Below are 24,755 nucleotides of genomic sequence, written 5' to 3' on the forward strand. Positions count from 1 at the left end.
AAGGGGAGAGGGTTTCAGCAGAGAGACAGAGAGAGGGGTTTAACAGAAGGTTAAAGAAGTAGAGAGTTGAAAGGGGCATTACAGGGGGATGAAAGAAAAATGGGAGGGGGTTAACAGGAATAGAGAAAGAGATAGAGAGGAATAGAGGGGTAGAGGGGTAGACAGAGGGGCATTACAGGTAAATAGATAAAAAGAAAGAGAAGGGGAGAGGGGTTTAGCAGAGAGATAGAGAAAACGGGAGAGAGGGGTTTAAAAGAGGGATAAAGAAGGAGAGAGACGAAAGGGGCATTGCAGGGGGAAAAGGCAAGAGGGGCTAAATAGAGGAATAAAAAACTAGAAAGGTAAGGGGCATTACAGGGAGACAGAGGGGAGAGAGGGGAGAGAGGGGAAAGGGGCTTAACAGAAGGATAGAGAAAGGGAGATAAGGGGAAAGAGGTTCAGCAAATAAAAAAAGAGAGAGAGGGGAGGGTGGGTCTAACCGAGAGATTAAGAAGCAGAAAGGAAAAAGGAATTGCAGGGGGATACGTAGAGAGGGAACAGGGGCTTAACAGAGAAAAAGAGGACATTGGGGAAGGCGTCTTAACGGGGTTAAAAAAGAGGGGCATACAAGAGGGAAAGAAAAACAAAGTGCGGAGAGGGGTTTTTCTGAGAGATAGAAAAGGAGAATGTGAGCAGAGGTGCTTAACAGAGTGATAGAGAGGTAGAGAGAGGGGCATGCAAGAGGGAGGGAGACGAAGAGGGAGAGGCTATGCGTTTCTTTCATCTTTACCATTGTCTCCTCCCTGCATTGAAAAGCAGGTGCTGTTGTCTGAGTACACAGGGAGGATGATACAGACACTGAATTTCAATTGGCCAACAGCGCTACCAGCATATAACATTAGCTTTACCCTCACGTCCCCTCCCTTCATCCTTCCTGACGTCTTACGCCAACTTCTTTGTTTCTCGCTTTCTCTGTCACATCTCTCCTTCTCTCATTCTCATTTCCTCTCGCTATCTCGTTCACCTTTTCTCTCTCTGTCAATCTCTCCCTCGCACTCATTGATTGGAATTTTCTCCCTTTTGGTGTCTCTAAAGCTGGTATGTGTATTTTTTCTTCTCTTTACCTCTCTACGGGGGAGCTGTGCTTTTTACATCATAAGCTGCTTAGGGTAAGCAGCCGCATTTCTTCTGACAGTTCTCTTCACTCTACTGGAAACTCAGTAGTTTTTTCTCCCTCCGTAAGGGAAAGCAAAAATCACTTCAGCGCCTGTCGTGCTTATTTTCGTATTGCGATTTTCATACGGTGCCATATGCTGTGCTGTGCCTACATCAGATGACAGTAAACACTGGTGTTTCCAGTTGGTTATTGGCCTCCCTCTCTCCTCTCCTGTTTCTTTTCATACAGACAGAATCCAAAATAGAACTCTATCCATATATAGCGCAAAACTTTTCAACCGCGTGTTTATATGTGTCGTGTTCTGTACACACATAATTAAAGTGTTGTACCACCGAGTGAAATGGCAATGTGATAATACATAACTCTCCCATGACACCCGGAAAGCATTTACAGACAGGGATTCAGCCATAAGTGTCAAGTGCCTAGCTCAAGGGAAAGATAGAAAGTCCCCTTGTTTTCTCAGGGATGTACTACACATGTAATAAATGGGATATCATTTGAAACACAGCCACGATGTGAGTCACTCCCCTCTTGTTCATGCAGCTCACCACGTGCCACAGGTTTGTAAATGCAATCTGTCACAAGGACAATGGCACTGTGACTTCCACTGACTTCTACAGAACAAGAAGACAAACAGTTCACTCTAGGCCAGTTGGACAATTTATAACACAAGGACCGGCCCGGTCGCGTGTTTAAAAGTATGTACAGATGACCTTCAGTGATGTGTTCGCATTGACCATAATCAATCACTGTTACTTTTATTCCCCATCTTGGCTGAGGGAACTTTTTCTAGAGCGCTTCCATCAGAAATAAACATTATTTTCCTCGATGCATTGATGATAGATCACATCAGTGCTTCATTCTGTGGCCGGTGTCACTGTTTTGATGGAGGATTGCCATTACAGGCATAGACTTCTCTAGCTTTTAAAGTGCCAATGGGAGGAAGGAGGAGGGGGGAGGAAGATGAGGGGGTTGCATCACGTTATATCAGCAAAGTGATCATCAGTCACTCTCCTGACACAGTGAGTGGCCATGATGACAAATAGCTATGGGTGGTGATATGCCACCGTGCAACACGATCTATACTATCTGAATGGGGACATGCAAATGAGTAGTGTTGTGAAGGTAAATTTCAGAGACATAAACGTAATGGCCCTAAACCTTTAAAATGCTAAGCTATACATAAGCAAAAAGAGATTCACTGGCAGATAATCAACTGGTCATCTTGCATTTAGGCCCCTTGACTAACCTAGCCTGTTAAAATGTATTTCAAATCCCAAGGAATAGTTGTCATGTTTTATGAAGCTGTATACTGTCACCCCTTGGAAAGAGTTCTCTTTTCTTTTTTACATGGGTGCACACATAGATATTTGACAGAAATTCCATTCCCACATTCATTGATAAAGATCACCCAATTTAACAAATCACACCATTATGCAATTAAAATCAAAAGAAATGCATTCCACTACCATCACAGAATTGCTACAATTACAATCAGTTAAGCCAACACACGTGCAAATAATTTGAAAAGAATGAATTAATTTGTGAGGCCCTCAGAAGAAAGATTATTGGTATAATTATTGGGCAAATGAGCCAAATTTAAAGTACATCATTCCACTGTCCAATGTGAAGTGGTGTATGTAAGAATTCCCTCAAATATGACACTGGTCAAACAGTACTGCAAAGAAGAGTGGGAAGAAAATTCTCCCAGTTGATTTAAGAGACTGAAAGACTAGAGTTACTAGAGTTGGTTTCATTAAGTTAATTCAGTCAAAGTCAGCAGAAACACCAGCTATTTTAGCTAGGGGTGTACTTATTGTTTCTGCACTATGAAAATGCATTTCTGTGGATTGTTGATTAATAAATGGTTGCAATGTATTATGTTCAGCGTAATTTGTTAAGATTTTGTCAATTGATTTGAAGAGGAGACAACATCCATATGTCCCCAAAAAAATTCCAGGGGGTGTACTTACTTTTCACGACTGTATGTGAACTTGGCAAGTAAAGGGGGTTAACTTGGAGTTCGGGGGGAACAAATTGCCTATACAACATATTTGAATGTTGGAATATCCCACAATATCCCACATCAATAAAAAGAATGCATCAGAATATGTCACAATGAAAAAATGTGGTGTGTCTACAAACAGCGGAAAACTCCTGTGACATCACTAGCCGGAAAATACTGCCAGGGCCATTTCATGTTGCCTTCATTAGATACTCTGTACCGTCACCATGACCACCAAGACATAACTTGGATATTAATACAATTGATAAAAAATCCCTAGAAGAAACAGTTCAACATCTTAAAGCTTCCACATGTCTCGACACACTCCCATCAGACGTTTTTATAACAATTTTTTAACAATGTACCTGCAAATAGTTAATAGCTCTCTGCAATCAGGCATTTTCCCAACGTCTCTAAAAACAGCTGCCATTAAGCCCCTATTAAAAAAGAGAACACTGGATGTATCTATAAATAACAATTATAGACCTGTATCAAATCTCCCTTTTATAGCCAATATCATTGAGAAGGTTGTCTTCAATCAACTCAGCAATTTTGTGACCTCAAGCAGCGTCTTCAGTCAGGTTTCCGACCGTACCACAGTACTGAAACGTCCCTGATTAAAGTTTTAAATGATACACGGCTGAATACTGATTCTGATAAAATAACAGTTCTGGTTCTATTAGATCTCAGTGCAGCATTTGACACTGTAGATCATAGAACACTTATAGATAGGCTGGAAAACTGGGTAGGACTCTCTGGGACAGTCCTTGATTGGTTCAGAACTCATCTAGATGGCGGGAGTTACTTTGTCACCATTGGTAATCATGAATCTGATAGGGTGGCTATGACATGAAGAGTTCCACAGGGATCAGTTCTCGGACCGCTTCTGTTCAATCTCTATATCCTACCTCCGGGTAGAAACAACAATAACTACCACAGCTATGCCGATGACACTCAAATATATATGGCTCTCGAAACGTATGACAACAGCTAAATAGAATCTCTGTGTCACTGTATAGAGCACATAAATACCTGGATGAACCAAAATTGTCTACAATTAAACCAAGAGATTATTGTATTTGGCAACAAATAAAAAATAACCAGTATTAGTAAAGAGCTGGATTCTCAGGCCGTTAAAACCAGGGATCAAGTGCGTAATCTTGGTGTTCTGATAGACTCAGACCTCACATTTAACAGTCATATCAAAGAGGTCACCAAAACAGCATTCTATCATCTAACAAATATAGCTAGAATCAAAGGCTTGGTGTCCCAAAAAGACCAAGAGAAGCTCATGCATGCTTTTATCTCTAGTAGGGTTGACAACTGTAATGGCCTCTTAACTGGACTCCACAAAAAGACTGTAAAACAGCTGCAGCTCCTTCAGAATGCTGCTGCTAGAATGTTAACCAGGAACAGGAGAACAGAGCACCTCACTCCGGTTCTTAAAACTTTGCATTGGCTTCCAGTCAATTACAGAATAGATTTCAAAGTGGTGCTTTTAGTTTATAAATCTCTGAATGTTTTAGGACCCAAATACATTTCTGATATGTTTGAAGAATATAAACAGAGCAGGGCTCTTAGATCCATGAACACAGGTCAGCTAGTTGAGCCCAGAGTCCAAACTAAACATTTAAAAGCTGCGTTAAGCATTTATGCTGTACACAACTGAAATAAATTAATTTGTATTAATTTGTTTTGATGTTTTCATTTGAGTATTTGTTTTTATGTATTGTACTTTCATATATTTCTCTTTGTAAAGCACATTGAATTACTATGATGTATGAATTGTGCTATACAAATGAACTTGCATGCTTGCTTGCTTACTTAAACTATTATGCAAAACTACAGTATGTTGTTAGGATGTATGTTGTTAAGTTCATGTCATTACAATGTTAAACTTTGTGTTGTTGCACATTTTGTGCTTTACGGTCCATATAAATAGCACAGTATAGTGCAATCATGTGCGTTTACCAGGGCTACCGCAGGGCACGCGGGATCATCAGTGACACTTCGCACCCATGCCACAAACATGTTTGCCCTCCTACCATCAGGCAGGCGATACAGGTCTCTTCGGTACCACATCAACAGGCTCAGGAAAGGTTTCTTCCCATCTACCGTAATCCTGCTTAACTCTGTGGCCCAGAGAACTCTGTGACCCATCACTTACCATACCATCCCCCTCCGTCTCTCTGGGACCTTGTTGCACTACTCCCTTGTACTACTCTGACACTGCCTTGCTATGCCTGATAATGGAAGTGTTCAGTTGCTAAATGTACGTGTCTACCTCAGGAACCTCACTGCTGCCATCCATGCCTTTCAGTTCCACATACACCTTGTACATTCAGTTTGCTGTCACGGTTGTGGGATGAAGAGGACACAGGCGCAGAGTAGAGGTAGGTAAGGTAATCCATTTAATACAAAATAAAGAATGCAGGACTCCAACAAAACAAAAAGCAGCAACCAGTGACGTGGGTATTCCTTACACAGGATAAACAAAACCAAAATGAACCACGCCTTGGGGCCTACAAACTAAACTTAAATAGGGTCCCCAATTGGAGGCAATGACTAACACCTGCCTCCAATTGGGGAAACCAAAAAAAGGAGTAGAGGTGGCTAAAGGCTACCTCCTGTCCTGTCCTGGCTATGCCCCGAGCCCAGCGCAGAGATGGCTAGGGGCACAGCCAGGACGTGACAGTACCCCCCCCCAAAGGCGCGGGCTCCCGACCGCAAGACCGGGACGACCACACCCGGACCGGCGGAGGCTCAGCGCCCGGAGCCGCCGGCACAGGCCGGGGAGGCGGAGCCGCAGGGACAGGCCAGGGAGGCAGAGGGTCAGGAGACGGGAGAGCCGGCGGAGGGACAGGAACCGGCAGGAGAGCCGGCGGCGGGTCGACAGCCGGCGGAGAAGCAGGAGCCGGGGGAACCGGCGGAGGGTCGACAGCCGGCGGAGGAGCAGGAGCCGGGGGAGCCGGTGGAGGGTCAGGAGCCGGCGGAAGAGCCGGCGGAGGAGTAGGAGCCGGCGGAGGAGCAGGAGCCGGTGGAGGAGCAGGAGCCGGGGGAGCCGGCGGAGGGTCCGGAGCCGGCGGAAGAGCCGGCGGAGGAGTAGGAGACGGGGAAACCGGTGGAGGGTCAGGAGCCGGCGGAAGAGCCGGCGGAGGAGTAGGAGCCGGCGGAGGAGCAGGAGCCGGTGGAGGAGCAGGAGCCGGGGGAGCCGGCGGAGGGTCCGGAGCCGGCGGAAGGGCCGGCGGTGGGTCCGGAGCCGGCGGAAGAGTCGGCGGAAGAGCCGGCGGAGGGTCCGGAGCCGGCGGAAGAGCCGGCGGAGGAGTAGGAGCCGGGGGAGCTGGCGGAGGAATAGGAGCAGGCAGAGGAATAGGAGACGGGGGAGCCGGCGGGGGAATAGGAGCCGGTGGAGGAGCAGGAGCCGGGGAAGCCGGCGGAGGGTCCGGAGCCGGCGGGAGAGCCGGTGGAGGAGTAGGAGCCGGGGGAGCCGGCGGAGGAATAGGAGCCGGCGGCAGGTCGGCTGCCGGCGGAGGAGCAGGAGCCGGGGGAGCCGGCGGAGGGTCCGGAGCCGGCGGAAGAGCCGGCGGAGGAGTAGGAGCCGGGGGAGCCGGCGGAGGCATAGGAGACAGGGGAGCCGGCGGAGGAATAGGAGCCGGCAGCAGGTCGGCAGCCGGCGGAGGAGCAGGAGCCGGGGGAGCCGGCGGAGGGTTGACGGCCGGCGGGGGAGCAGGAGCCGGCGGAGGAGCAGGAGACGGGGGAGCCGGCGGGGGAATAGGAGCCGGTGGAGGAGCAGGAGCCGGGGGAGCCGGCGGAGGGTCAGAACCCTGTGGGAGAGCCGGCGAAGGAGCCGGATACAGGGAAGCCGGCGGAGGGTCAGGGAGAGCCGGCGGAGGGTCAGGGAGAGCCGGGACAGGCGAGGGCGCCGCTGAGGCCGGGACAGGCGAGGGCGCCGTAGGACGATGCGGGGGCTCCTGGGCAGGTGAAGGCGCTGCGGGACAAGGCGGCCAGTCCACCGCGGGCTCGGGCGGCGGCCAGTCATCCGCGGCCTCGTGCGGCGGCGGCCAGTCATCCGCGGCCTCGGGCGGCCAGTCAACCGCTGGCTCGGGCGGCGGCGGCCAGTCATCCGCGGGCCCGGGCGGCGGCGGCGGCCAGTCATCCGCGGGCCCGGGCGGCGGCGACCAGTCATCCGCGGACCCGGGCGGCGGCGGCCAGTCATCCGCGGGCCCGGGCGGCGGCGGACAGTCATCCGCGGGCCCGGGCGGCGGCGGCCAGTCATCCGCGGGCCCGGGCGGCGGCGGCCAGTCATCCGCGGGCCCGGGCGGCGGCGGCCAGTCATCCGCGGGCCCGGGCGGCGGCCAGTCCACGGCGGGTCCTGGCGGCGGCGAAAACAGGGCCGCGGGAGGAGCTGGCGGCTGAGGCCACTGGGCAGCGGGAGGAGCTGGCGGCTGAGGCCACTGGGCAGCGGGTGGAGCTGGCGGCTGAGGCCACTGGGCAGCGGGAGGAGCTGGCGGCTGAGGCCACTGGGCAGCGGGTGGAGCTGGCGGCTGAGGCCACTGGGCAGCGGGTGGAGCTGGCGGCTGAGGCCACTGGGCAGCGGGAGGAGCTGGCGGCTGAGGCCACTGGGCAGCGGGAGGAGCTGGCTGCTGAGGCCACTGGGCAGCGGGTGGAGCTGGCGGCTGCGGCCACTGGGCAGCGGGAGGAGCTGGCGGAGGGTCCGGAGCCGGCGGGAGAGCCGGTGGAGGAGTAGGAGCCGGGGGAGCCGGCGGAGGAATAGGAGCCGGCGGCAGGTCGGCTGCCGGCGGAGGAGCAGGAGCCGGGGGAGCCGGCGGAGGGTCCGGAGCCGGCGGAAGAGCCGGCGGAGGAGTAGGAGCCGGGGGAGCCGGCGGAGGCATAGGAGACAGGGGAGCCGGCGGAGGAATAGGAGCCGGCAGCAGGTCGGCAGCCGGCGGAGGAGCAGGAGCCGGGGGAGCCGGCGGAGGGTTGACGGCCGGCGGGGGAGCAGGAGCCGGCGGAGGAGCAGGAGACGGGGGAGCCGGCGGGGGAATAGGAGCCGGTGGAGGAGCAGGAGCCGGGGGAGCCGGCGGAGGGTCAGAACCCTGTGGGAGAGCCGGCGAAGGAGCCGGATACAGGGAAGCCGGCGGAGGGTCAGGGAGAGCCGGCGGAGGGTCAGGGAGAGCCGGGACAGGCGAGGGCGCCGCTGAGGCCGGGACAGGCGAGGGCGCCGTAGGACGATGCGGGGGCTCCTGGGCAGGTGAAGGCGCTGCGGGACAAGGCGGCCAGTCCACCGCGGGCTCGGGCGGCGGCCAGTCATCCGCGGCCTCGTGCGGCGGCGGCCAGTCATCCGCGGCCTCGGGCGGCCAGTCAACCGCTGGCTCGGGCGGCGGCGGCCAGTCATCCGCGGGCCCGGGCGGCGGCGGCGGCCAGTCATCCGCGGGCCCGGGCGGCGGCGACCAGTCATCCGCGGACCCGGGCGGCGGCGGCCAGTCATCCGCGGGCCCGGGCGGCGGCGGACAGTCATCCGCGGGCCCGGGCGGCGGCGGCCAGTCATCCGCGGGCCCGGGCGGCGGCGGCCAGTCATCCGCGGGCCCGGGCGGCGGCGGCCAGTCATCCGCGGGCCCGGGCGGCGGCCAGTCCACGGCGGGTCCTGGCGGCGGCGAAAACAGGGCCGCGGGAGGAGCTGGCGGCTGAGGCCACTGGGCAGCGGGAGGAGCTGGCGGCTGAGGCCACTGGGCAGCGGGTGGAGCTGGCGGCTGAGGCCACTGGGCAGCGGGAGGAGCTGGCGGCTGAGGCCACTGGGCAGCGGGTGGAGCTGGCGGCTGAGGCCACTGGGCAGCGGGTGGAGCTGGCGGCTGAGGCCACTGGGCAGCGGGAGGAGCTGGCGGCTGAGGCCACTGGGCAGCGGGAGGAGCTGGCGGCTGAGGCCACTGGGCAGCGGGTGGAGCTGGCGGCTGAGGCCACTGGGCAGCGGGTGGAGCTGGCGGCTGAGGCCACTGGGCAGCGGGTGGAGCTGGCGGCGGAGGCCACTGGGCAGCGGGAGGAGCTGGCGGCGGAGGCCACTGGGCAGCGGGAGGAGCTGGCGGCTGCGGCCACTGGGCAGCGGGAGGAGCTGGCGGCTGCGGCCACTGGGCAGCGGGAGGAGCTGGCGGCTGGCTGCGGCTCCCAGACAGCGGGGGGCGCTGGCTGCGGCTCCCGGGCAGCAGGGGGCGCTGGCGGCGCTGGCTGCGGCTCCCAGGCAGCGGGGGACGCTGGCTGCAGCTCCCAAGCAGCGGGGGACGCTGGCTGCGGCTCCCAAGCAGCAGGGGTTGCTGGCGGCGCTGGCTGCGGCTCCCAGGGAGCGGGGAGCGCTGGCTGCGGCTCCCGGGCAGCAGGGGGCGCTGGCTGCGGCTCCCAGGCAGCGGGGGGCGCTGGCTGCGGCTCCCAGGCAGCGGGGGGCGCTGGCGGCGCTGGCTGCGGCTCCCAGGGAGCGGGGAGCGCTGGCTGCGGCTTCCGGGCAGCGGGGGGCGCAGGCTGCGGCTTCCGGGCAGCGGGGGGCGCAGGCTGCGGCTTCCGGGCAGCGGGGGGCGCAGGCTGCGGCTCCCGGGCAGCGGGGGGCGCTGGCTGCGGCTCCCGGGCAGCGGGGGGCGCTGGCTGCGGCTCCCGGGCAGCGGGGGGCGCTGGCTGCGGCTCCCGGGCAGTGTGGGGCGCTGGCGGCGCCGGCTGCGGCTCCCGGGCAGCAGGGGGCGCTGGCTGCGAGAACCGGTACGGCGGGTCCCGATAGCCCCACCAGTCCTCACATCTCCCAACATCAGGGAAAGCCCTCATAGGCCCCCCCGGCGTTGTTGCCCGACGCCTAGGAGCTGGCACCGGGCAGGGCTGGGGCACCTGGACTACCCCACACGTGAGCACGGGTGGCACGGCCGCGTCCTTCCATTCCGCCTGCCCCCACAGCACCCCGCCAAGAAATTCTTGGGGCGGACACACGGAGGTTTGCTTACGTCGCTTCCGTCGACGTCTCCTCCGGGGTGGATGCTGTGGAGGCCCGGTGTGCCGCAGAGGACAGTAGGGGTTCTCCTCCTCCTCGGTGTCGCTGTCCGGCCAACCGAGGAGTTCCCCTACCGTCCATTTCTGCTGTGTCTCTTGGTGGTGGTTCATTCTGTCACGGTTGTGGGATGAAGAGGACACAGGCGCAGAGTAGAGGTAGGTAAGGTAATCCATTTAATACAAAATAAAGAATGCAGGACTCCAACAAAACAAAAAGCAGCAACCAGTGACGTGGGTATTCCTTACACAGGATAAACAAAACCAAAATGAACCACGCCTTGGGGCCTACAAACTAAACTTAAATAGGGTCCCCAATTGGAGGCAATGACTAACACCTGCCTCCAATTGGGGAAACCAAAAAAAGGAGTAGAGGTGGCTAAAGGCTACCTCCTGTCCTGTCCTGGCTATGCCCCGAGCCCAGCGCAGAGATGGCTAGGGGCACAGCCAGGACGTGACATTTGCCTCTTTGCACATTTAAAATTGCCATTGTGCTTGCATTCTTACAGTTGTTTCACACACACACACGTCTACCTCGAGGACCTTAGAGATGCTATTTCTGCATCCTGGGTGCACATGCTACCTTAATCTTTGTACATCTTGAATGCCATTTTGAAATTGCCATTTGTACCCAAACCACTATTATGCCACTTGTAACAAAAAAACAGGTAAAAAACCTTGCCGTTACCCTTGACCCTGACCTCTCCTTTGAAGAACATATAAAATGTCTCAAGAGTTGCTTATTTTCATCTTCGAAACATTGCAAAAATTAGAAGCTTTCTATCAAAAACTGATGCAGAAAAATTCATCCATGCTTTCATTACTTATAGACTAGATTACTGCAATGCTCTTCTCTCTGGTTATCCAGACAAATTAATAAAGAAACTTCAATTAGTGCTGCACATGGCTGCTAGAATCATAACTAGAACAAAAAAATGTTACATTACACATTACTCCTGTCCTAGCGTCTTTACACTGGCTGCCTATTAGGGTTAAGGCTGATTTAAAGGTTTTACTGTTAACCTATAAATCAATACATGGACTTGCTCCTACTTACCTTGCTGAAATGATCCAGCCATACATACCTACACGTAATCTACGATCGCAAGATGCAGGCCTTTTAATTGTACCTAGAATTTCTAAACAAACCGGAGGCAGGGCCTTTTCTCATAGAACTCCACTACTGTGGAATGATCTGCCAATTAAGGTTAGAAATGCAAACTCAGTGCAAACTTTCAAGTGTCTACTAAAAACTCATCTCTACAGCACGGTTTATAATTAGGTGTAGCCTGGCCCGGGGGCATGAAGGTGACCAGTAGGCTTGATACTGTCCACCCTGCTGTCTTGCCAGGTGGGCTCTCGTCACCACTGGGATGCCGTCCCTCCAATGCCTTTCGGGGGAAGAGTCACTGGCTTGTTGTTGACTCTCTGTTGTGCACTTGTGCAATTGGGCTGTACACTGCTGGCAATACTCAGTCCTCATTCAGAGGGGTTGCGGTTGGTGGGTGTCCCTTTGGTTGATGCCTGGCAATGTGGGTGGATTGATTTCCTGCCTGTTGGGCCCTGTCCGGGGCCTCCCCCGGGTAGGGCCACAGTGTCGCTGGACCCCCCCGTCTCAGTTTCAAGGTGTTATGCTGCTATATTATTGTGCTGGGGGATATGAGGAATGCACTTTATAACTTTGTCTCCTCCAGTTAAACATTTTAGGAGGACATGAGGTCCTGGTCCACACCTGCGGAGTACCTGGTTTGGGGGGCCCGTTGCTGTCCCTGTCCTTGTCCACCTGGTCATACTAGTCTAAAATCAAATAGACTCTGAATTTAGCCCAGAGAAATGTATAAATTATTCCAATTGGACTCTTAATATCTCACCCGGCACAGCCAGAAGAGGACTTGTCACCCCTCTCAGCCTGGGTCCTCTCTAGGTTTCTTCCCAAAATTCGGCCTTCTTAGGGAGTTTTTTCTAGCTACTGAAATCCAACACTACTGTTGTTTGCTCCTTGTTAGTCAAGCAGTAAAAAAAAAAAGATCTTTCCCAAAACTGGTTATTTAAAGTGGTGGGCTTCTGAGCTCAAATGCATTATTGAACTAAATACTATCTTGAGCAGGGGTATTCAATAAAACTGCTGTTTCTGTTCTACCTCTTTAGTAATTGCACCCACCTGGTGTCTAAATCAGTCCTTCTTTACATGCTTGAAAATGAAAAACAAAGTGAACTAAAGATCCAGCCTTCAGTCAAGGGTTTATTCCCGAGTAGATGAACAAATCACCCCCTAGAAAATCTCCACTGTCGGTCCGGCTGACAGTCTGGTTCAATCAGAGGCAGAGGGAGCGTGAGGAGAAAGATGGGCCTGTCTGTATAGATATTTTTCTTGGATACCTCCTCATGACAAGAGGAATGTTTCCCAAATGGCACCCAAGTCTTTAATGTATCAGTCCAATTATGGCACCGAATTAACTGGTATTGCCATTGAGGCCATCTCAGTTTTTAAGAACATTCCCGTTGACTATTACATTACATATTACTTCCACATGGCAAACATACACTAACTGTTGACTGCCACCTGGTGTGTGTTTTTTGAACAGATATATAAAAGCCGATGTTGGCAATTTTCTGCTACCTGTTATGCCACATTTGCTTACAAGCCTAATTAATTGGCTGTACCCTAGGGATGACCCGGACGAAACCACATAATTCTCGCTTAACCTAATAAGGTCCCACCCAGTTCACAATAAAATGGTATAAGTCCTCAATGGCTATGCCCATACAAAATAGAAAGCTTTCAGAAAGTTGTGGCTGAACTAATAAAGGGTTTGGTCTTGTTATTGTGAATGCTGGCTGATAATGTATTAATATAGTGAATCGTGATATTTAGACAATCATTGTGCTTTTAAGACTTTGATACACCGATCAGCCATAACATAATGACCACTGACAGGTGAGGTGAATAACACTGCTAATCTCATTATCATGGCACCTGTCAGTGGGTGGGATATATTAGGCAGCAAGTGAACATTCTCTCCTCAAAGGTGCCAAAAGGGCCAAAATTATGAGGGATAGACAACTGGGTCAGAGCATCTCCAAAACTTCAGCCCTTGTGGGGTGTTCCTGGTCTGCAGTGGTCAGTACCTATCAAAAGTGGTCCAAGGAAGGAAAAGCGGTGAACTGGCAACAGGGTCATGGGGAGCCAAGGCTCACTGATGCATGTGGGAAGCGATGACTGGCCCGTGTGGTCCTATCCAACAGACGAGCTACTGTAGCTCAAATTGCTGAAAAAGTCAATGCTGGTACTGATAGAAAGGTGTCAGAACACACAGTGCATCGCAGTTTGTTGCATATGGGGCTGCATAGCCGCAGACCAGTCAGGGTGCCCATGCTGACCCCTGTCCACTGCCGAAAGTGCCTACAATGGGCGCATCAGAACTGGACCACGGAGCAATGGAAGAAGGTGGCGTGGTCTGATGAATCACGGTTTCTTTTACATCACGTGGATGGGCGTAGCTTACCTGGAGAACACATGGCACCAGGATGCACTATAGGAAGAAGGCAAGCCAGCCGAGGCAGTGTGATGCTTTTGGTAATGTTCTGCTGGGAAACCTTGGGTCCTGCCATTCATGTGGATGTTACTTTGACACATACCACCTACCTGAGCATTGTTGCAGACCATGTACACCCTTTCATGGCAATGGTATTCCCTGATGGCATTGGCCTCGTTCAGCAGGATAATGTGCCCTGCCACAAAGCAAAAAGTGTTCATGAATGGTTTGAGGAACACAACAACGAGTTCAAGGTGAGTCCAAATTCCCCAGATCTCAATCCAATCGAGCTTCTGTGGGATGTGCTGGGCAAACAAGTCTGATCCATGGAGGTCGCACCAGGAGGCCAGAGTCATCTATTTATCTCTATTTACAGTACAGGGGATAGGGTAGCATTTGGGACACAGCCCTATTAGGATATCGAGGATCCATCTTATTTGAGCACTTTGGTAAACAAAACATGGTCGCTCCTGGATATATTTCCCTAAAAGGGTGAGAAACTGTTTGGGACTTAAGTGAAGCTTAATGTGCATAACTTACCTCAGTATTATCATTCATCCTCCTACAAATATAAAAATTAGTAGGGAGATGAAAGGATGCATCGTGCAATATTGGCCACGTACCACAGCCCCTCATGCCTTACTGCTTACTTATAAACTTAATCCTGAATTCTGATTGGCTGATAGCTGTGATATATCAGACTGTATACATGTACCAAGGCTCTAATTATGTTGGTAACCGGTTCATAAAAGCAATAAAGCACCTCAGGAGGTTGTGATATATTGTCATTATACCAGAGCTAAGTGCTGTATCCATGTATTCACTACATACAACACCCCTTAGCGTTGCCTCATTTCTTAACTATATTGCACTGGACTTTTTTTACTGAAGGTCATCACCCAGCACATTTTTAAAATACAAAACCAATCTAAATTATTTCAGAAATGCAAGCTGGCCAAAGACACACAACAGGAGATGTAGTTCAGGTAGTCTGAATGAAAATGGTAGTAGCTTTCTTTTGTTTCTTGGTTAAATACGTGGAATCCAAATGCTAAGTGAAATGTAGGTATGCATTTTAAATATGTTAACATGACAGCATTTTAATGAATTTCACAATATACATTTGAACCCCCTCCTTAGCCTACATAAAACAAAGATCTGGCAATAGGGATTTTCAAAACATATACTACAGTAACTATCGATCATTAGCTCAGTCATGAATGAGAGGTAAATGCCTATTCATTTCATGCCACATGATGGCAGTATTGCAGCTCTGTGCCCATAGCTCAAGCTGATCGAGACCAGTGCAAAAAGCTTACCAGCTTTCCAGTTTCTGTTCTTCCCTGAACCATTTGTTTAGTAACCAAGTGCAATGGCTAATCTGTTGTTATGAACAAAGATAAGTATCCCCCAAGTAGCATCTACAAGCATCATGACTGAGTCAGTTGCCTGGGTTTGTCAAACAGATGAGAACTGTTAAAATAAAAGGAAATAAAAGAGCTTGTTATAATTTATCCTCTAACATGTTAAGCACTTGTCATGAGCTTGGGTCGGAATGACCCCACAGGAATTTGTTAGAAGGAAAGGGCAGGCCTGAGCGCCTTCTCCCTCTGCGGTTGTATGATATGTAATAGAGGTTAATAACCGAAAGGATAATAACTTGACCCAGTTGTACTATAACCATACGGTATGTGGAGCCATGTTCAGGGTAACCTATTAGTAATGACTAGTCACTGTCAGACTTGTGAAGACATGGGTAAGAGTGCGTTCATTCTGCCTGTTTATTGCCAGACTCTGGCACATTTCGATCTACATGCCCACAGTGATGTGTAGTCGTGAAGTGTCAGTAACGTTAAGTCAAGGAGATGTAGTGTTATTTCTTCTGTGTGTATGACCTTTGTCTACTTTGGAGACAGTGTTCCCAGGATCCTGCAGGGTTTTGGAGACAGTGTTCCCAGGATCTTTGAGGTTGAGGAAGTCAGTCTTCCCAGGATTCTGTGTGCGGTAAATTAAAGTAAATTCTAGATGAGACTGAGAAGCGCCCGACTGAATCTTGACTCCGTTGGCCAGCCCGAACAACCGGGTGCAGCGCTGAGTCTGCATTCAGCACACAGCAACAGATAAAATTACATTAAAAAACAGGCACATTGGACATTTTGACACATTCTGTATACTTAAGGTTGTATCCCTAAACAATGTCTGTAGAGCTCCCCTACTTTAAGGTTGTCAGTGACCTGGCCAGGACAGAGGGGACTACGTTACAGCTCTGTGTCTCTGGAATCAGTTAAAACCCCCCTAGGGCTTGCCAGATCTGATAATTAACAGAAGCCGATACGTTGCTTACGTAATCCCTTCCTGCTTTTAAAAGGGAGAAAAACCTAATCTGGAGGATGAAAAGAGAAAAAGAACAGTTGGTAATTAGGAGAATGAAAAGGGTTTTCCTGTCCTCCAGGCCCCCCACGCCCTGCTGCCCTTCAGACACCCCAAATACCCCTTCCTCCACCGAGCATCCCAAATGGAATCCTACTCCCTACATAGAATATAGTGCACTACTTTAGATCAGGGGACCATAATGCTTTATATAGGGTGAGATTTGTGTACTTAAAAGAATAGGATATGATTTGGGATGCAGCGCATTGAGGTTTTATCTGATTCAATACATCACCAGCGAAAACCTGACGTACAACATGTGGAGAACAAACAAGAGGTGGTGGGCGAGAGAGTGAAACAGAGAGAGAGAGAGAGAGAGAGAGAGAGAGAGAGCGAGCGAGCGAGAGAGCGAGCGAGCGAGAGTGGGAAGCCAAGTGAGACCTTTCATATAAACACAGCCGAGTGGGAAGGAGCAGCTGGAGATATGACATAATTCTATGGCCGTTATGTAAACCAGAGTTTGAGAAATGACAGATGCTGTAAAGCCAGGTTGGTGTAAAATGCCTCTTGAGTCAATGCAAAGACCTACCACTGAAGTCATACGGCAAAAACTCCAGCAGTGCATGCTGGGCATTAGAAACGTGTACATTTATGGATGTTCGGGATGCATTTGATCAGCATTATCATGTTATTCAATAAATATACATCCAGAGCACATTGAGCCTCTGGACACGTGTACGGCCATCTGATAAATCCCACAAAAGGTTTGGCAGCTTTGAGAACGTATACTAAAAGACATCCTATTCCCTATATGGAGCCCTCTTTTATTACGGGCTCTGGTTAAGAACAGCGCAATCTGTACGAGTGAGGAGGCTGTCTGGGATGCATCCTGAGAATGATTCCATTAAAGATACCATCAGGGTGACATGGGAGAACATAGAAAGGTTTTACACAGGCAGTGAGCCCGGCCATTAGAGCGATGCAGTAGTTTAGACAGGACACAAGAAGTGCCTGAGTTACTTACTATTCCTGTGAGAAGGAAGTTTGTACTGTGAATGTTGTAAACAACGGCTGCCTGACCCTGTTCCTGGTAAGCTACCGTCCTGCAGGATCTTTCTTCAACCCTGAAGTAACACACCTGATTTTAAAAATGACCTGCATGGCAGCTTAATTGGGTCACTCACAACTGGGGTTCAAGGGGGGAAAAAACCAGGAAGAGGCTTGGAGATGCCTGTTGTAGGGTATTAAATCAGGAGAAGCGAGTCACTGCTTTTATGTTGACGGAGAACAATCGGGTGCTGTCTGAGGTCACACTAAGGTTCTTGGCACTCTGTGAAGAGGCCAACATGAAGTTGTCAACCATGACGGAATGGTGCTGGAGAGGACAGGCATTCCTCTATTGGAAGAGTAGTTCTGTTTAACAAAGATTTAGCTTGAGGTGGTGGGCCAAATCTCAAGCTGAGATGTCTGGTAGGTAAGGTAGTTGAGTATCATCCACATAGAAATGTTATAAGAGAACACACGAGTACATGACAGAGCCAAGTGACTTGCACAGAGAAAACAGGGCAGGGTCCGGAACAGATCCTCTGAATGCCAACTGATAGGAGCCACCTGTCAGTTAGGATACATTCCAGGAGTGGGCAGAGCCTGGAAGGCCCCTTCCCTGAGAGGACGAAGAGGAGGATTGGACGGCTCACAGTGTCAAATGTAATGGGGAGATCTAGGAGGATGTGAACAGCAGAGTGAGAGTCAGCTTGCGTAGAACAGAGAGCCACGGAAGAGGCCAGTCTCAGCTGAGTGAGCCGCCTTCAGGCCTGACTGGTTCGGGTCAAGGGGATAATTTTGAAAGAGAAAACGAGAGTTGAGTGAAAGCAGACCCCATCACCACTATTATTTCTACTGCTTGATGAGAGAGAGATCTGGACCACCAGCACTCACAATGCCTGCCATCACCAGGCTTTAACCCCCGATCAGCAGGAAGAGATCTTCTTTCTCTCAATGTTCCCATCCAGTCTGTCTTCTATCGCTCACTCTCTTTGTCCTCTCTCCTTGAAAGAATGACTAAAGTAAGATTTTTTTTATCTGCTGTTGACTGCTGGAACAAGTGATGTGGGAGCTGTAATGAATCAATCGAACAGTAACCTTGATGAGCCTCCCATGTACTGAACACTCTGAACACTCGCCCACATCATTCTGGGAGTCCTCAGTCACCATGCCAACAGTAACAGTGTTTGAGAGAGAAGTGAGACGTGTACAAGGCGTTGACCAAAGTGAGACCCGGGGTGCATCCAACAAATGATATGCTTTTTGGAAGGAATAGGCAAAACCCAAGATTAAAATCCCTGATGAAAACTTTGGGAGATGGTCACTTCATATAACAAATCTGCAGCTGTATCTCAACTGCGGTCTAATAAGCCTTAAAAAATATATATCTATTTTGCATAAGAATATACAGTACATACATACATACATACATACGTGGCTTTGCATGGTAACATACCCTATAACAAAGAGGTTATATTGTGATATGATGAAAAGAATCTGACATCTTGACAAATAGCCCGGCAGTGAAACAACAGTCTTTATATTTTCAAACCCAGTTCCCAGTATGGTGTTAGTTTCAAGTTTTAAAATGCAGCAGCTTCATACGTTACGTTAGCTCACAAGAGTTCCTGGAAAGTCTGTTATTGCTGGGGTCTTCTCCCAGCTAACATCTAAAAGGGGATACTATGTCTGCTCTTCACATTGCCTGTCTGACCCCGGTATAACCCTCCCCTTGTCTCTGAAGTACTGTAGATCTTTATACTATTGTACTGTGAGACCACCCTAATTATGTCTTCATCGTACTCCCTCTACCCCCCCTTCTATTTTTCTCTTTTTTCCCGCTTCCATATCCTTACTTCCCGCTCGTACATTGTTCCTCAGACTTTAGCTATTGTAGCTGCTCAAAGTTGAATCAGCTTTAGCCACGATGACTCAGAGCCATGGGGATGACAGCAGTCAGTCGGAGGGGAGTGGCCTAATGAGCCCGTTGGCATACCCAGGAGGACTGTGGGAATGGATGTGTGACGCCTTAGCAGGATCAATCCTCGTGTGGATTTGAGGAAAATGGGGCACCACCCCGAATTCACTGCGCAGCTCCTCGAGGATCAGCCAGCACCGCAACAAACACACAGTGAAGGCAAAATGCAAACTTCCCAAAGCCTCAACTCAAACACCTTCTCTGTGGTCTGAAAGAAAACAGAGTGCAATTCTGCAATGTGCCACATTGTTTTCAGTCCCACTCTGGGTTTCACCCCAGTCCTTCGGTGCCTGGTGCCAAACACAAGGCAATCTGTGTCTCCTCCAAAAAAGGCAGAAACATTTCGGCGAAGGCGCCCATCCCTAAAACATCCCTGCAGGTTTGCCACTCAACAAAAACCAGACACCTTTAGAGCAGATACACGCACAATATTTACCTCAGATGGTCTGCTTTATAACAGGCCACAGTGGCATTAACCGCACTCAAGCTCTTTGACTGCAAGGCTACAGAGCCACCGGTGCCTGCAGTTCACAGAGATCGTTAGCAGACTTTACCCAAGCACTGTTTACAACGGGGACTTTCACTGCAACATGCAGTGATTTATATCCATGACTTAGCATTTTTTGCTTGTACACCAGTCTGAACCAACTGTCCTGTGACTGTAGAATGTTCTAAATATAGGCTTAAAACATCCTGTGCAGACAGGATGTCATAAGTGTCTGAAGGACAATTATATAGTAGTTAGTTATTATTATGTCTTCCCTTCAAAGAGAACAGTGCAATGCACCTCCCCTTACCTGTCGCACAAAGCTGTTGGTTGTTGTATCCGAAGAGGTGCTGCCACCAGACCCTTTGAACCGTCCTTTTCTTCTCGCTCCTTTTCCATGTGACTTCAGTAGAGGGAGAAGACATATAAAGAATTTGAAAGAACCGTTATGAGTAGTGAACACAGTAGGACCTGGATAACAATGACATTGAAAATAGGTGACAGCAAATATGTAGATGCTGTGTTATTAGCAAATATTCTGGTGGCATTGAATGGAATTTGAAATGCTATAATGATCGCTTGCATGGGGCTTATATAATATGTAGATGATGTACCGTGATATAACATGATCTTTGGAAAAACAATGCTGTATTACAGGGATGAATTGCTAGTGTTGCTAGTAGCAACGGAAAACACCAAATCATCCCAAATCGTTTTTTATTCTTCCAGATCCTTCCCCCAGGACGCAAATGCTGAATATAAAAAGAACGCTGTTCTGTTGGTGACCCTTATGTATTTATATTTACTGAGATATAAAATACCCCAACATACCCACTGCAGGCACTCAGTATGCAGAGACAATAAAGGCGCAACATATTTTAGTCTTTAATATTACTTACAAATATTTAACAACATAAAACCATGACATAACTAATTTTGAGTTTGTGTTAAAAAGATACAAATGTCTATGAACACGTTGTAATTCAGTCAAATCAGAGAATTAGTTAGAGGTTTGAATAGTTGTGGCCCTATCAACAAAGCACAACGCTTTTAATTGTTTCTCTTGCAAACCAGTCAATTTTAATCAGGACCCCTAGTGTATTTCGTTCAACACTTTTTTTTTCAACACGTTTTTTTTTATAGACTTGTAGGCAGAATGCTGATGACATAACCCACTGTATGCACTTTCAGTAGTTTGTGTCTAAACTGTGGGGAAACCTGCACACAATCTGAACCTGACCTCTTCCTGAAGTGGTTATAACACTCTGAACACAATCACAATACACCGCAAAATGTGTCATCAATATAATCTTCAGAATCTGTTAGCCGAATTTGAATGTGTCAATTGTACAAAAATAATTTCATGTTTCATGCTTTAGAGAACATTGGGGAAAACCTATTTCTAAGTTAGCAATGGCAATATTATAATTTTTTGTCCAGTGAAAGTTTTTGTGGATCCTTATACTGAAAATATTTGATTTAAATTGAGGCAGTCCATAAAAGCAAAGGACAACAAGGATCTGAAGGATCTGTATAGAGGAATGATCTAAAGTCTCCTTCCCAGTGTGTTCTCTAACTCATAAAATATTTGAGAGACATACTTTGTGCTGTTATCCTCTCAAGATGAGACAGGTGATCACTTTTTAAACAACTATTTTTTGAAGCAACAATATTAGTATTAATATAATTTCCCAATTGTTCTGGCATACACTACAGGTCATTATGGGAAAAATGTATTTGCAGGATTGTAAATATGTAATTTTGCATTATGTATTTCAAAGATTTAAATAATTCCTTAATTTGCTACTTTACAGAGAAGTCATTGTACATTTTGAATTCAGTATATTTAAAAATGACGGCAAGTGGAAATAATGCAACACATCATATTGGACATTTTGTATTTCATTATTTTAAAACCAATACTTATAGGAAGAGTATTGTGAAACACAGGCTATACTCAGCCTATAATAGTATTGGCTGAGTTTCACAATATTCAACCTATAATAGTATTGATTATTATTATAGGCTGAGTATTGTGAAACTCAGAATAATTGTATAATACTTTACAATCAAAAGTATTATAGGCTGAGTATTGTGAAAGTGAGAGAATAGAATGTTTTAATATAAATATTTGCAGGTGCCCTAAAGTCACAATACTTAAAAAGTTATATTACTATGAAATGTTTACATTTACCCACCATAAATAATAACAAGTGCACAAAAAACTACATTCTAAAATGCTTTTTAATTGGTCAACAGAAGTCCCTTGGTCACTCATTCTTCTTGGTTACAAAAGAGTTAGAAAACAATACTGATTCGTGTGGGGAATAATCTAAATAACTTCATTATATTATTTAATATCCCAAAGTATCCCATTTATAACTTTTGTAAACTGATCGAACGAAGCAGAAAGAATGCTTTTGTATCATTCATTGGTGTAATCAATCTAACTTCCACAAGGTGGAAGCAAATTAGGAATTTAGCTTTAAGCAATTGATTGATGAGTCATATTCCCCATAAAACCTAGCTGCAAAACTCAAAAAAGCTTCTGTTACATCTTCACTAAGATATCGAATTAAATCATGCAGACTCTGAAGTAAAGGTTGTAATATAACTTACCTGATAACCTTCTCATACCTCACGTTGTTCCCGTGATTGGTCATGCCAATACATGACAGCATCTCTTGCATTTCACCATTCATTTCTTCCATGGTGGATTTTTTTTAATACACATCGGTCTGATTTGCGTAAGCTCAACCCGGAACCCACTGTTACTACTCCGACGTAGGCTATGTAAATAAATATATAGGAAAAGGTAACTTTTATCAATATTAGCAAAATAGAGGTAACAATATTTTTTAAGTGTAACTATATTCACGAACTTTACCTTGTCCTGACAATATTTACACCGTGTCAAAACAATGAACTGGGGTAAGTCTAAACAAAACACAGACCGACATTAGGACAAAACTCCTAATGTGTCAAATGAATGGTGAAATGGGAAAACACCCAATATGACATTTTGCTGCTATATAGGGTTTATTGAGATTATGACTCGTCAACTATTTCTGTCTACAAGGCTTAACAAGATTTGTAGTAGCCTATATGGCCAATAAACAACTGCTAAGCGGTATGTCAAGGCTCTCCACGATGCATCGTGCCTAGGAAATAAACTATATTAGCCTAATACCACTCCACGCCTTAATTATTGCTTGAATATTGCCAGCATTGGACCACTGACCTGGTCAAGGACATCTATTTATTTCAAAGGATGGCTGGGAAACAAATCTCAGTTTCAGCCTAATAGAGGATGCAAGAATAAACATATTTACTGATGTGTCAATAAAAGCAAGACACAGCTGAATAAATCAGTTGATCAAATTCATTTTACCAGGGAAAGATCCGGCAGGCGCAACTCGACAATTCGACTTTAACTTGAATGCAAATTACAGGTTCTGTAGGCTAACAACAGCCGTAACAGTTGCATAGTTTTTGAACGTTTAACGATAAGTATTCGTTCTTATTATCCAAAGGTGTGCTAAATTGCTAAAATGTAGCTAAGTGTAAAAATGTTGGTTATACTACCCTATATAGTTAAAGCCGGCTCCTCCAACGTCGGGTAGTTTACTTACATTTGGCGCCATGACAGAGGAATGGAAATAAGGTATTTGCAAGTATCTTTGTTAGATTAGTTAACAAATAATGTTTTATTTGCGATATAGTCATGGAAATGTACAAAAACAGCCATTATACATACTTGTAGCCCAGGGTGTCCCAGCGAATCCATGTGTCTGTCCAAAATTGAGTGCGTCTTTTGCGAGTTATTATGGACCATTTGACAAACAACCTTCGGTCTGTTGAGATAAATCTTTTCAGTTGTCGGTGGTCAAGTGTGACTTCTGTTGTCCTCCAATATTAGAGCAGACGTTCTTTAGACAATGTAACGTCCAAATTCATAGAAAGTTGTGTGAAAAATACTTTAGTGGGGGAAGAAAGTAAGGTCACTTTTTCGCCTTTTCCTCAGGCTCAGCTGTAATGTTGAAGTCTGACCTTTAGCGGGACGACTTGCGAAGAAACAGTTTGTGTAAAATGTCTTTTCTGTCTAAAGGGCTTGTTTCCTCCGCTTGCTACAAAAATAAAACAAAACTGTATGTCATTCAACAACTCTGTCCCTTAGAGACTTCTCTCTACCCCTCACTCCCACGTTGACTCGCTGAATGCATTCTACCCCTCGTGCGCATACAGTTGCTTGCAGGTAGCAGGTCTCGCGCATCTCCAGGCGAAGGCAAAGATTTTAAGCCCTTTCTCTTCATCAGAGAAAAACCTACCGTTGGGCTAGTATCAAGTTTACATTTCTAAGGATTACTTTATCACAGTTTTGTCACGTTGACGGTTTTCTATGTAGCATGGAGAATTATATAGGCTAGTTATCTTGATATCTACCGTACCATCATGGCTTCTGTGAGCCCGCAGGCAGCAAGGCAAATTCCAGTAAAATTAATATTTGAAAGATTTTACTAAATTACAGTTCATACATAGAAACAGTAAATAGTCCAACTCAAATCTCAATTGAAAATCCAAATAGAAAATCCAAATGTATGGACACCTATTAGCCATAACATTGACTACTCACAGGTGAAGTGAATAACACTGATAATCTCCTTAGTCCTTATCATGGCACCTGTCATTGGGTGGTATATATTAGGCAGCATTAAGTAAACATTCTGTCCTCAAAGTTGATGTGTTAGAAGCAGGAAGAATGGGAAAGCGTAAGGATCAAAGCGACTTTGACAAGGGACAAATTGTGATGGCTAGATGACTGGGTCAGAGCATTTCCAAAACTGCAGCCCTTGTGTGGTGTTCCCGGTCTGCAGTGGCCAGTACCTATCAAAAGTGGTCCAAGGAAGGAAAAGCAGTGAACTGGCGACAGGGTCATGGGGGGCCAAGGCTCATTGATGCACGTGGGGAGTGAAGGCTGGCCCGTGTGGACCGATCCAACAGACAAGCTTCTATAGCTCAAATTGCTGAAAAAGTTAATGCTGGTACTGATATAAAGGTGTCAGAACACACAGTGCATCGCAGTTTGTTGCGTATGGGGCTGCGTAGCTGCAGACCAGTCAGGGTGCCCACGCTGACACCTATAACTGCAGAAAGCACCTACA

The 24,755-nt window shown here is 48.2% G+C and overlaps 1 protein-coding gene across 3 annotated transcripts in view; it reads right to left on the reverse strand.

Moving 5' to 3' along the window:
* The window catches only part of cacnb2a (calcium channel, voltage-dependent, beta 2a), a 132,906-nt gene extending 109,104 nt beyond the window's left edge, over positions 1 to 23,802 (reverse strand). For 2 of the 3 annotated variants that reach the window (XM_020044480.3, XM_020044479.3), the window contains exons 1-2: positions 23,351 to 23,801; positions 19,904 to 19,999 (exon numbers count right to left, since the gene is read on the reverse strand). In XM_020044480.3, coding sequence (XP_019900039.2) covers positions 19,904 to 19,999; positions 23,351 to 23,428 — 174 coding nt within the window. In that variant the 5' untranslated portion in view covers positions 23,429 to 23,801. Of the gene's footprint in view, positions 1 to 19,903; positions 20,000 to 23,350 lie in introns of all 3 variants that reach the window. The other variant, XM_010905755.4, reaches the window with a different exon arrangement.
* Between the last annotated feature and the right edge of the window lie 953 nt (positions 23,803 to 24,755).

The sequence above is a fragment of the Esox lucius genome, chromosome 21 (assembly GCF_011004845.1).
Source record: "Esox lucius isolate fEsoLuc1 chromosome 21, fEsoLuc1.pri, whole genome shotgun sequence".
NCBI classification, from domain to species: Eukaryota; Metazoa; Chordata; class Actinopteri; order Esociformes; family Esocidae; genus Esox; species Esox lucius.